Source organism: Adiantum capillus-veneris, chromosome 6 (assembly GCF_014529385.1).
Source record: "Adiantum capillus-veneris isolate H3 chromosome 6, ASM1452938v2, whole genome shotgun sequence".
Lineage (NCBI taxonomy): Eukaryota > Viridiplantae > Streptophyta > Polypodiopsida > Polypodiales > Pteridaceae > Adiantum > Adiantum capillus-veneris.
Window position 1 is genome coordinate 2634691 of NC_140936.1, and position 14402 is coordinate 2649092.

Genomic DNA, 14402 nt, shown 5'->3' on the forward strand with positions numbered 1-14402 from the left:
GAGATCTTGGAGAATCCTATTTTTCAGGTTTTTTGGATCCATTTGCAGATCTTGCCTGCAAGTCCACAGATTGTTGGACACTCCCTGAACAGGTGGGAAATAACTTCATAAGCCATTCTACATTGTGAGCATCTATCTGGACCAATTTCCCTAGCAAGGACCTTCACTCCAATTGGTAAGGCTCCCCATAGCACCTTCCATCAAAAAACCTTCATCCTATCCGGCCATTGAGTGCACAAAATGTTCTTGACGGTTGTTTCCCACCTTGACTCTAACCAATTCTTTCCCCACTGTTTATTGAGCGGGGAGAACCAATCCTATGATTTCATTATAGTGAGATATACACTCTTTGTTTGGGGTTTTAGGAAATGTCTTTTCCCCGGCCATTGCCAAGCTTTCCACTCGAGCTTGGACTCACAGTTTGGCAGATACAACAAAGTGAGTTTATTCCAAGAGTTCCAAAATATGTCTTCATAGAAACTTACACATGCATTCTTTGTAAGTTGCTCAGTAAAGCAATCTCAGGAACCTTTGTGGGATCTATGATAGTACAAAGCACCCTACAATGTTTTTCTTTTGAAGTTGAAAACTTCTCTTTGATTGCTTCAGTCCATGCAAGCGTGCGATGGTTGCCCTCCCATACGTAAAACATGTGGTCGGAAAGCTCTGCAAATCTTGATTGGCCTTTAAGCTCTGACTCAAACTCTTCATTAATTTCTCTCCAAAGAGGATCCCACTTTTTCTTGATGTCATCTTCAAAACAAGAAAACAAAGATTAACACAATGAAAAAACTCCATGATATGATATCAAAAACAACTTTAAACTAACCTGTCACGATGGAGTTCTCTTTCTTGCATGTCCAAACTGAAACAATGAAAGCACCTTTTTCTGGCATATACCCTTCTTTTGCAAATGCAGCTTTCAATCCACTCAGATCATCTCTAAGTCCTCTTACTCTAGCATAAGGAATCAGCCTACACAATGGTATAGAGGGACAATCAAAGCAACTGAACATACGTGTGGTCTGTAGTATATCAGCACCTCTATGCATGTAAATATTTTGCTCCTCACTAATCTCTACAGCTGAAGTGACCTCTGCTCGCATTTCCCATGGAATAATTTGAAGATTATTCTCTTCAGGAGCCACCATATCATCAATATCATGCATAGTATCAACCTCATGCGTAGACCCTTGACCAATGTCCATAGAATAAACTTCATCCTCTTGTGTGTCATGATACCCTGACATTTCTGTTACTGATATTGACGACAGTTGATCACCACTGTCAAGTGGTTGCACAGACATTCTTTTGCTTCTTGTACCTTTTCCAGTTCGTCCACATGTAGAAGGACTACATAAAACAAAATAATCATATCTTCAAAAAAAACGGGCAGAGTTTCCTTTGTACATGGTATAATATTTCAAAAATACTTCAGTCATTTGGACACCTCACACGAGGTTTTTCAAATCCTTAAGATAGCAAAAAAACTGTAGACAATCAAAATCTTACCATATAAAAGTCCTTTAAACTTATTTTATACATGCTTAGAGTTGGTATTTTAAGAATGCCAATAACTGTCTCTAGGCATACCCGTCGGCAAGCATGTTCAACGAACAAGTCTAGTGACAGTTTTTGAATACATGCTTGAAATACTGTCTCTAGGCATGCACGTCGGCATGCATGCCTAGAGACAGTTTTTGAATATATGCTCAATTTACTTGCTTATGGAATGAGCTTCATATTCAAATACATTGCCTGTAGGCATGCACGTCGACGTGCATGCCTACAGGCAGTATTTTGAGAATGTGCTTGACATGTAGCATATTCTTGAAATACTGCCTATAGGCATGCACGTCGACGTGCATGCCTACAGGCAACGAATGTAAGTGTGCGTCGTGTTTACGTACCTGGAAGGAGGGCGTCCTCTTCGCGTAGGAGGTAGACCTCTACCTTTCTTCGGATTTGTCGGCATCTTATAGAATTGTTCTGTGTAGAAGAAATTGGCTCCCACGAATCCAAGATACACTATTTCAGAAAATAATCCACATATTAGCTTTTCAAAATACATGCTACTAATGAGCTTGTTTAATCCTGTACTTACCTTTGCTCAAGATACCTAAGAAAGGAGTACAAGCGGTTGGCCAAAGTTTGGACCAAAATGAAAGGGCTCAAGATACCGAAGAAAGGAGATATGAGTGCCCTTTCTAGAAATATGAATGCGCAACAAATGAGAAAAGTGCCCTTTCAAGAAAGGAGATATGAGTGCCCTTTCAAGATACCTCTGCTAGATCTCCAGCAAGTGTCGATGTGGCATGGCAGTTTACGTAGTTGACCTATTTGTCAAAACAAAAACAAACATTCAACAAAGTTTGAATTCAACCATGGTTACGAGGGATGAACAATTGATACAATTTAGTCACCCACAAGATAACTCTCTCTCTCTCTCTCTCTCTCTCTCTCTCTCTCTCTCTCTCTCTCTCTCTCTCTCTCTCTCTCTCTCTCTCTCTCTCTCTCTCTCTCTGGTTGTGTGAAATTAAGTGTATGTAGAGTTACAGTATGGTATGGTTCTGTAAAAATCCAGAGAAGGGGACTTGGAAGTAAACATAAGCGCTAATGAGCACGCAGAGGGCATAAATGATGCCCGGGATATACCATAAATGATGGTTAGGAGCAAGCAAATCCAAAACTCCGACGAAATAAATCATCCTGGAAAGTGTCTCAGCATTCTGGGCTTCAAGTGAAGGTGCCTCATTGTCTCTAATTACATCGAGCTGAAACATCTTCCCCATCTCTAATAAATAACTGAAGATGCAAACAAGCCAAGAAATATCCGTGGAAGCAGCATACATGGCGTGCAACTAGTCCTTGTACCTCAAGTGCATGGATCGCTTGCAACCATTTAATCCTAACATGCCCAATCTGGCTACGGCCCATATCTAGTGAGAAATGTAAAGGATTTTCAAGCGGTAACGCCCTCACTAGACTCCAAGCAAAGGTTGATCCTGTTATCACTACAAAGGGTAGCCAAAGATGGCAAGAGCACCACATCTACAAATAAGAGTAACAAAAAGAAGAAATTGAAAAAATCCTGTTAAGACACTACGGCCGACTCTGTCACCATCCAAAATGCCAATGCTAAGCAGCTTAAAGCGGATAATGGTCCTGTAGTTGTGAAAACAACAAAGAAGGGTAAAGTAAATAAGCCAGCTGCCTACTTGGCCCCAGAAGAAGAAATCCAAAAACTCCACGATGCCATAGAGTTGTTGCGAACTACACAAGCTGCCATGGAACCTCCGCCGAAACCAGTGTTGAAAGCATCGAATCTCACCGCTATAAAACCTTTTAAACTGGAAAACCCCTTCAGGTCCCTAGTGCAATCTTGGAATAATCTTGGAGCGATCTGAGGAAGAGCATCAGATGCTTGAGAACACTGAACATTATGTATTGCCGCCCAAGCCAATGCCCGTTTTTTACCCTCGACCTTCACTGCAAGAAAGATATGTGTGGGTATGCACGCCGGCGTGCATACCCACAGCAAGGCAAATGCTGCAGTGAAAGGCAATGCTTCAGGCCCCTAGTACAATCTTGGAATAATCTTGGAGCGATCTGAGGAAGAGCATCAGATGCTTGAGAACACTGAACATTATGTATTTCCGCCCAAGCCAATGCTCGTTTTTTACCCTCGACCATCACAGCAAGAAAGATATGTGTAGGTATGCACGCCGGCGTGCATACCCACAGCAAGGCAAATGCTGCAGTGAAAGGCAATGCTTCAGGCCCAGCTCTTCCGACTCAGCAAAACCAAGGGCTAGCCTCTGCCTTCTATGCAGACGCTTTATTTGCAGAGAACATACAACTCACTCGCCTCTCTCTCTTGCGTGATTATCTTGTGTGCTTCTCTCTCTCTTCTCTCTCTCTCTCATCACACACCTTCTTGACGCTGTAGAGATGCACGCCGGCGTGCATAGCTTGAGGAGCCTTTTCTGCATAGCTTGAGGCGTTGTTGTTCACTATTCCACCAAGACCAAGGTCAGCCACTGCTTACAAAACGATGGTAAGGTGAGTACCAAAGAATGACCACCATATCCTTAAGGTGAGTACTCAGCAATGGTTAAAATGAAGGTTAAAATGAAGGTGAGCAGAAATAGACCACCATATCCTTATTGCTAGCACATACACACCTACGACTGCCCGAGCAAAAGGACTGTGTAGAACCAAAGTGGACACAAGGAAAGCGAGAAGGTGGGGGACTCGTACCAACAACAAAGCATAGAGCAAGGGCAAGGAGGGTGAGGACGCGGTGATAGTAGGGGGTGGACAAGGCTAGGGAGAGGGCGTTTTGAGGGCAAGGCTAGGGAGAGGTCGTTCTTCAATGTGAGAAAATCCTACAAACACTGAAGAATAAGAGTGGCAAAGCTCAAATGAGTGGCAATCTTAAATGAGCGCAAGTGCGAGCTTGTTATTATGACGAACTGTCAACGTCTTTTAGTTAAGACAGTTATCATGACATGACGTAGCCGTCGCAATTTCTGTCCCAATCGAGATCTTTTTTTTCTCAAGATCCTGACAACTTCTAATATTCAATTTTGAATTTCTACCTCCCTCTCTCTCCCTCTCTCTCTCTCTCTCTCTCTCTCTCTCTCTCTCTTACAAAATTTAAATAACGCAACATAAATTCATATTATAAGTGGAATTTTACATATATGATATTTAAGAGATAATGAACATAAATATTATAATATAATTTAGATTAATCTATTTATAGACTTGTCTGTTAGATAATCAAACCTGCAGAGAAGAGCGGGTGAGAGTTTAGAAGGGATCGGGTGTCAGTAAGTTACAATGGGTCGTCAAATTACTACCTATGGTCCTGACCGTGGGCAGAAGTTGCTATTGCTTTTTGAAAACAGAGTGCATAAATTACCTGTGCAGTCAGTGAGAGAAGGTTTTGGCTTGTTAACCGACTCGTTTTCGCTTCACCCATTAACTTTGTATGGAGAACAGGTAAAGATAGAAACAACTCTTTCAACCTCAGGTGAGGAAGTTTTCCTGTTGGATCATGAATTGAGTCAGTTCTTCAAGGTGCATGTAAGAGATTCTGTTAAACAGCCAAGGTCCCATGGAAGTAGAGCTTCCCCAATAGTCATTGATGTGGATGCAAGTGACATCAATGAGAAGCTAACAAGTGTAATAGATTTTATTCAGACAATGCCTAGTAAAAGCAACCTTCACTCTGCTTTAGCAAAGGCTCAGAAAATTGTTAAATGTAATGAGCTCCCTGCACACTATGATGGTTATATTGCATTTGAGTTGCCACCGACAAACCATGATAATGCAATGGTTGGAATGGAGCAACGTCATGATAGTCATTTGTGGACAGAATATGCCACATGCAGTACTGATATCTTTCCTGATGCCATCCGCTTCAGTAGGTGTTCAGGTCATCTTCGTTGCAACAATGTCGCCTGTTCTTTCTATGTGCGTTCCAGAGTACATAATGAGTCTCAGTGGCGTGGCCGTCTCTCCAAAGTTGTTCCCATCGGAACATTAACACCTTTCCAAGGGACATTGGTTTGCATTCATTGCAGTCAAATGCCCTCATGTATTGCAACATGCCCTGCTGTTATCTATTACTGTTTGCCCAAAGATAAGTTCGCGCTTACTCGATGTGCTATTCATTTAGGAGAACATAAGCACCCATGTGCTGAAGGAAAGAATAGATCTGTTGAACAAATGATTGATTCAATTCTGCAAGCTAGAGCAAACCAAGATCCTTTCACAACTGCCAAGCAAATAGAACGTGTTGCCACCCAAGATGTGATACTGGACAAGTTAGTAATAAATAGTGCAGACGAATGCAACACAATTGAAGATAAAGAGTTTTCAGAGTTTCTTGATACCATTACACCCTTATCTAGCAAGCGGAGAATAGAGAGGAGCTTAGAAACTGCTAAGAGGTCAAAGCAGTTAACTGCAAAAGGATTAGAAGCTGTTCTAGACCTCAAAAGCAAATGCAGGTATCCTTTTATTCATAGTGTTCTTTTTCCTGGACAACTAGGAGGTTCAGAGCAGCCACATGTGTTCAAGATGTCAATCAAGGGTCCAGGTAGTGGAGTTGACTTGGTGAATAAGATGCGTCCAGGAGGAAACTTAGAGCACATGTGGGTCCACTTTGATCATGTGCATCGTGTTCAAGGGTGGCCGACCATGTCTGCTCATGTTTACGACCCATTTGTGCGTGAATTAATGACAATTGCCACATGTGAATTCACAGCTGAAAATAAGTATGCTCAGATAGAGTTTTGGGAAATGTTGAATAAAGTTGTGCAAGATCAAGGGTTTGAAAAGCCAGAATTCAGAGGTTTCATGGCGGATGAAGCAAATGCAAATTGGATTGCTGTGCGAACTGTCTACTTTGGAGGAGCAAAAAATAAAATACCTTCCAAAGAACGATCGTGTGGCTTTCACTGGGAGCAGTCCATGATTCGACACACCATTAAGTGTATCCGTCCATCTTCACAGGAGGATCACAAAATTCTATGCCGAAAATGGCGGAGTGCACCATCTGATAATCAAGGAGACATTTGCAAAGAAGATCTACGTCGATTTTGGAAGGCAGGCCATGTGGTGGATGGAGAGATTGCTTGTTTAGAGACATGGATGGCTTGGTGGGATGTAAGAGAACAACATTGGGGAGAGAGATTTGTAACACAAGATGAGTCTGGAATTTTTGTGCCCACAACAAACTTGTCTGAGGCCAAACATGCCAGTATGCATGCATCTATTGGTTACAAGGAGAAAATTAGCTTGTATGAGGCAGGTGGTGCCGACATGGCCATGGCGGTGCTGCAAAGTGTAAAATACAATGCTTATTTAAAAGGTGTTAGGTCTGCCACTGGTCCGGGAATTGATGATCTTGCAAAGCGATTCTTAGGTCGATCATCAACTGCATTAGCTTCAAAAACCCTCATTGACTTGACACACTCTTCAATGTTAGAGATGGGACTACAAACCCCTGAGATGAATAGAACACCTTTGCAAGAGAAGAGTGTAAAGAAGAAACGTTCAATATTTGTTGATGCAGATGAGGTGCTTGATGAAGATAGCCACAGACCAGAATATGTGACAGTCACTGAACCTATCATAGGGCCTCGTATGCAAGGCAATAGTAGGTCTCGAGTTGGTGAGCATTGGCATGAGGTGAATGTTCCAAAGACGGTTTGGGCTATACGAAGAACAGAACCTGGTCGAAAGATGACTTGCTTTGGGATGGTTGGTGATCAGAGTGCTCGATGTGCAAGATACATCAATGAGAGGAATGATGATACAGTACAGGGGGTTGCTGCCCCATGCTTTTGGGGACGCAGAAAATATCCTGCCTCAGCTACAAGTCCAGGCGGGTTAGTCGAAGGTTTTGTGTGGTTCTGTAACTCCAATAATATGCATACATGGCGGGTACATGACATGATTGTGGGAGCTCCTGGCCCAGCCCCAGGTGTTTGGATTGTAGCTCAAGGAACACAATTGACGCTAATTGAAGTAGAGTACTTGCAGAGAAATGGTTTTGTCCTTCAATCTGCAGCAAAACTTGCAAATCTTGGCAGTGGTTTGAGAGGAGGAAATAGGGTTCCTAGTGCCTTCCGGCCTAAATACAGGGATGGGAAGATTGTTAAGTGGAGATCAAAGCTGACAAAAGATTTTCAAACAAGGATAGATTTGGGGTGCACAAGCGGAATTGGTGAAAGAGGTGATTGTTGTGTGCAACGAAACACATGTTTTCTATGTTAGCACAGAGGGATCCAAGGAAAAAGGCATAACATACTCAGTGACAATCTCTGATTTTCCACGATGTACATGTGAGGACTTTCAAAAGAGAGAATCAAAAAAGCATACATATGTGCCATGCAAACACATGTACTATGTGTTTCTTCAAATTCTTGGGTTAAACTCACATGCCCATGAGTTCATTCAGCAGGCTGCTTTGACCAAGGTGGAACTTTTTCAAGCCCTTGGGGGCACTAGGGCAACTGTGCATCCCTAGGGTATTTTCCGTGTGATGTTTGCAGGCTTTTGTTGATATTCACCTTAACTATCAACCACCGTTCTAGGAGTTTTCAGGTTGCAATTTTGAATTTTTGGGATATGCCAAGTGCAAGGAACACACTTACTTACCATGTATTTAGAAAACGACAGTACTAATATTTTGTTTGAGTTTAGAGTTACTGCTAACTTTCATTTTAGTAGTAATCGACAGATTCGCATCTTTTGGCGGTGCCTTGTAAGTTCATTGTTTTAAGTATATTTCCTTGTGCCTTGTATGAGACACAATCGTCAAAATACACACAACTATGCTACACAATTTTGCTAGAAGCTCAGAGTTTTGAATCCATTGGGTGTTTCTTGTAAAACATATTGTGACTTACCAAGTTACTATATGATCTAAAAAACTGTTGGTTGTCCATATTTGATTAAATGTTTTCACTTTCTTTGTAACTCTTTGCTCGGTGTGGTGAGATCGCTCGGATTTGCTCGCTCGGAGATTGGGTTTCCCCGTCAATGCCGCCACTAGGAGGGACCATTACCCCTTGCCATATTCAGAACACGTGCTTGAAAGAGTTGCAGGGAAGGAAGCTTATAGCTTTTTATATGGGTACTCTCGCTACAATCAAATCACAATTGCGCTGGAGGACCAAGCTAAAATAGCCTTTATAACCAAATTTGGAGTGTTGTTATGGCTTTTGGTTTAACCAATGCCCCTGCTACCTTTCAAAGATTAATAAACACTGCTTTTAGATAATATTTGAGGGAGTTTTGTAAAGATTTCTTAGATGATCTTTGTGTTTATTCCTCTTGGAAAGAACATCTATCATGCTTATGAAAAGTGCTTGAGAAGTGTAAATTGTATCGCATCTCCTTAAACCCTTTCAAATGCCAATTTTGAGTTAAACATGGAGTCATTTTAGGGCATATAGTGTTCAAAAATGGGATTTACACAGATGAGAACAAAATTAAAGCCATTGATGAATTGCCACCACCTTACAAATTATAAAGGAGTTCAAAGGTTCATGGGCCATGTTGGTTATTACTGACGGTTTATTTTAAACTTTGCCAAGATAGCTCGTCCTTTGTACAAGCTTCTTATTGAGTTCCAATGGACTGGGGAGTGTGACCATGCTTATGAGTCATTGAAAAAGACCTTGAATAGCGCTCCTATTCTACGAGTGCCCGATTGGAATATAATTTTTCATATGCATATTGATGCATCGAACTTTGCTATTGGGTGTGTTCTAGCTCAACCAGGAGAACATAAACTAGACTACCCCATTAGCTTTGCAAGTCGTTAGTTGAATGATTCCGAAAGAAACTACACCACTACAAAGCGAGAAGGTTTAGGTATGATTTATGTAGTGAAGAAATTTCGCTACTACCTTCTCGCCAACAAGTTTGTGTTCTATGTTGATCATCAAGCCTTGTTGTATCTAGTAAATAAACCTTGTTCCACGGGAAGAATTACACGATGGTTGTTAATTCTCCTTGAGTTTGATTTTATCGTTGTGGTGAGACCTGGTAAAAGACATGTCATGGCTGATCATTTCTCTCGCATACCCAATGGTGAAGCCCCTACTGGAGTCGATAATGAATTGCATGATACTTCTCTATTCCTAGTCGAAACCATACCTCAATGGAGTGAGAAGATTGTGAACTTTCTAGTTAATAGTTTTCCACCAAAAGAGCTTCGTAAAGACAAAGCTCGAAAACTGTTAAGAGAATGTGAACCTTACTCTCTCATTGCGGGAACTCTCTACAGGCTAGGAAAGGATGATATTCTTAGATGTTGTGCCCGTGAGGATGAGTATTTATACATATTGCAAGAAGACCACATGGGTATAGCCGGAGGAAATTTCTAAGGCGAGCTAACAGCTAGAAAGGTGTTGCAATCAGGTTATTGGCGGCCAACCTTATTTAAGGATGCATCACTTTTTGCAAAAGGATGTGATGAATGCCAACGTTACAAGATCACACAACAAAAGGATAGGATGCCCTTACATCCTATTATAGTGACTCAACCATTTGAAAAATGGGGTTTGGACTTTGTAGGCCCAATTAGTCCGGCAGCTCGTAGCACTCAATCTCGATATATTATCGTTGCCACTGACTATGTGACAAAGTGGGCAGAAGCCAGGGCGACACGTAAGGCCAATGCCAGGTCAACTGCCAAGTTTCTCTTTGAGAGCATTATTACAAGATTTGGTTGTCCCTTTGAGATTGTGAGTGACAATGGTACTCATTTTATAAATGGAGTAATAAAAGAACTCACTACCAACTTTATGATAGCTCACCATAAATCCACACCTTATTATCCACAAGCAAATGGCCAAGCTGAGAGCACCAATAAGACCTTAATCTCTATCTTAACCAAAACGGTGGAAGCTCATCGCACAGATTGGGATTTAATGCTTACATCAGCTCTATAGGCTTATCGTACTGCGTATAAAGTTGCCATTAACTGCACACCATTCAAGATGGTGTATGGCCAAGAAGCGGTTATGCCATGGGAGTTTGTCGTTCCTAGTCTTCGAGTAGCTTCTCAAGAAGGTTGGGATGGTAACCCCTTAGTTGAGCGATTATATATCCTTGAAAGGCTAGATGAAGAGAGGCAATTAGCTATGCAAAATGCACTTGTGGAGAAAGATAGGAGGAAGAAATGGTTTGACTGTCATCTAAAGAACAAAGATATCAATGTTGGTGATAAAGTCCTTATGTATGGAGTGCGTAACGAAAAGAAAAAGTTGAAATATGCGAGAAAAGGACCATATAGAGTATGTGAGATCACCCCACAAGGAACCATTCGTGTGGAGACTCTTGATGGAGTTGAAACCATTGGATTCCTCAATGGGAGCAAATTTAAAAGATACTATAATCCTTTAAGCCAAGAGGAATTGCGTGCCATCCATACAAAAAAGGCAGCCAAGGCACAAATAGAATTGAAGAAGATACAAGCTCAAGCTGAGGCTAAGGAGCGACAAGAACGTATAAGACAAAAACGAGAGTCTAACCTTGGAGCCACACATGCATTCCACGTTGAAATTAACGAGGATTGGTTGGACTCTGACACACCTCTACGATACCCTATTGAGCTAAACAGCACCTATGGAAAAGTGTTATAAGTATAACGCCTTATTGGACACGGGTGCTAAATATAATCTGCTATCATATGGGGTGTGGTGTCAGTTAGGGAAGCCACCTCTATCTGAGAGTATTATCCAAGTCAAGGGTCTCAACAAGAAAAAAACTACAGTTTTTGGAATCTGGCACACTTCTATCAGTTATGACAATGGGGTTGTAGCTCAAGACTTTTTGGTCATGCCTGTTGGAACTATGGAGGGTAATATAAGCCTAGGACGCACGTGGATAATAGCCACCAAATGCACTATTGATTGGGGGACAGGGGGTGTCACAACACACAACACACGCCGATGAGAGGCGCACTCTAACTGGAACATTCAAGGGATTATGTGGCTAAGCATGGGCGCCCAAGTGTGAATGGGGCAAGCTCATATAAAAGTCAACTAAACCTAAAATTCACTAATTCTCTCATTTGTGCAATTGAAGAGTGCTCTTGCTCCATCTCCATCTTCTTCTTCTTTGTCTCCTTGTGTGTGTGTGTGTGTGTATGTGTGAGAGAGCGATAGAGGGAGTGTGAGTGTGATCGACCATTACAAAGGCGCGATGGCGGCGAGGCAGTTGAGCGCGGCGTAGCGGCGTCTCCCTCTTCTTCGCGGCGAGGAATCATCCACGAAGCAAGCGTACAGCGATGAGTGACACACCATCGTCATCTTTGAGCTTACTAGTTTAGGCTTGTTGTGTGCTTGGAGCCATTTGTGGTTCGCACGCGGTGTATCGGCAAGTTCCTTGCATTGACACGTGCAACATACACGCACACTAATCATGCATTAATCTATGATTAGGAGAGGCTAATGACTTGCATAATTAACTATTGGATGATGATTATGTAATAGAATAATGATATGGAGAATTAGAGAGCAGCTATTGAGAAATATAGCTATGATTAAGCATAATAGTTACGAGATTAAGAGAATGGTAGACAGAATTGCAGCAAAACATAAAATAAATTGATATTACCGATATTACCGAGATTGAGGGCTGAAAGCTACTCGAATTTCAGATCCAATGGAGTTCTGAAGATGAGAATCGGGCAGCACTTCCCTCCTTTGCTTCTTCTCCAAAAACTATGTGTGCCGGCAACACCTCTTCAAGGTGTGTGTGTAAGTGTGTGTGTGTGTGTGTACTAAGTGTGTGTGTGAGCATGTGTGTGTGTGAGAGAGAGAGAGCACACTCTTAAATAGGATCCTTCATGCTCAAAATCGACCAAGCTTGCTATTTGCATCTGAATGAGCACTCACTTCATGCATGGCAAGTCTAGTTACGTGCCTACCAAGTGTCTAGTTAGCTAGTCTAACTGGCTCACACACTCACTCTCAAGCTTGGAAACTCTCCCACAACTCCCAAAATAAGAGAGGGCACCCCCTAGCTGCTAAAGCACGCTCTGAGTGGCCTGGAATCTGTTCCCACACAGTCTCGAGCCCCGGTGACTCCCCGCTCAACCTTAGGAAAAATTGATTTTAGGCTAAAACGGGCCATACGAGTCGGAATTTAATGCCGTAAATTGCTATACTAAGCTCTAACTAAGGTGTATCTGTCCGAGTATCTACCATATTTAGTAGCCCTCGGGGTCCGGAAATGCATTTTTTTCAATTTCGAGGTACAGGTGTACCTTTTCGAGACGGTCAAAACTGGACGGGTCGGGTGACCAAAAACTTACTATTTTTGGAATTTTTTCACAAAATTTATTTTAATTGATTTTTGGAAGCTTTATAACATTTTAAACATCATGGCACTGACAGAATTTGAAAAACTGCTAAGAATAGTAACTTTTTCTATTATGTTCATTCCATGGTACAAGGGTGCTCTTTTTGGTCGGGGTCAGAGACCTTACAACCTCCCCAACATGAAGAATTTGAGATGTCCTCATCTCAGGAATGTGTTTGGGTAATCTTTTATGAGCGTTGGTTCGTCTTTCCAAGTTGCATCTTCTTCAGGATAATCCTTCCACTTTACTAGATGCTCTGTGATGGTTCGATTGCGTAACTTTCTTGCCCTTGTTTCGAGTACATAGTCTGGTTGGAGCTTGAGAACTCCTTGTGCTGGCATGACCATCTGATCTGAGTCCAAGAGTTGATCAAGATTAGGGATGTAGGGTTTGAGTAAGCTGACGTGGAATACATCATGAACCTTTAAGTTTGTAGGTAACTTTAGCTCGTAGGCCTGGTCACTCACAACTTTAACATTCCCGAATGGTTCACAATACCTTGAAGGAGTACGAGCGAAAGTGTGACGCAAGAGAGAGTGCGAGAAGAAGAGCATGACGATATGGTGAACTCGCTCTACTGTAATGTGTAGAGCATAGTGAGTTCTTATTAGGTTTTTACAAAAGAATATGTGTACATACCTGGCGGCCCGCCCACTTACCTGGGCGACCACATTGGGCTTTATACCCCAACAACCTCCCACTTAAAGTCCAATGTGGTACTTTAAGTGTGAGAGAAGCTACTATACAAGCTAATATACAAGAGATGTAGAGAAGTGATGTACTACCCTACACCTAACTGCTTGCGAAAATGCGCAAAGCTCTATAAGGGAAGTCCTTTTGTAAGTAGATCAGCAGGATTTTCTGTGGTGTGAACTTTGACAAGCTGAAGTTGCTTATCCTTGAGCATTTCCCTGATGAAATGATACTTCACATCCACATGCTTTGTCTTTGAGTGATAAACTGGATTGCGAGCCAATTGTATAGCACTTTGACTATCACGATATAACATAGGCATCTCTTCTTTGATTCCCAAATCTGTTACTAGTCGATTGAGCCAAATTGATTCTTTGCATGTCTCTGATGCTGCAACATATTCAGCCTCTGTAGTAGACTGAGTAACACAATCTTGTAATCTAGAACGCCATGATACTACTCCACCAGCCAATGTAAAGACATACCCTAACGTAGACCTTCGGTTGTCTAAGTCACCTGCATAATCTGAGTCTGTAAAACCCTTTACACTTAGCTGCTGACTCCCATAGCATATACGCATACTCTTTGTAGCTTTCAGGTATCTCAATATTCCTTTCACTGCCTCCCAATGTTTCTTGCCTGTGTTTGACATGTATCGACTTACTACTCCCACTGCAAATGCAATGTCTGGGCGAGTAGCAATCATTGCATACATTAAACTACCCACTGCAGACGCATATGGAATCTTATCCATTTCAGTCTGTTCTTCCTCAGACACAGGACAATCTTGTTTGCTAAGTTTCACATATGGTGG

General features: G+C 41.9%; 1 protein-coding gene across 1 annotated transcript; it reads right to left on the reverse strand.

Annotated features, from left to right (window-relative positions):
• Positions 1 to 481: 481 nt before the first annotated feature.
• Positions 482 to 2792, reverse strand: LOC147455066 (uncharacterized). Its single transcript, XM_086515181.1, has 3 exons — positions 2656 to 2792; positions 830 to 1353; positions 482 to 753 (listed from the first exon to the last, which is right to left on the reverse strand). The coding sequence occupies exons 1-3, from the start codon at positions 2790 to 2792 to the stop codon at positions 482 to 484; spliced, it is 933 nt and encodes a 310-aa protein (XP_086371307.1).
• Between the last annotated feature and the right edge of the window lie 11610 nt (positions 2793 to 14402).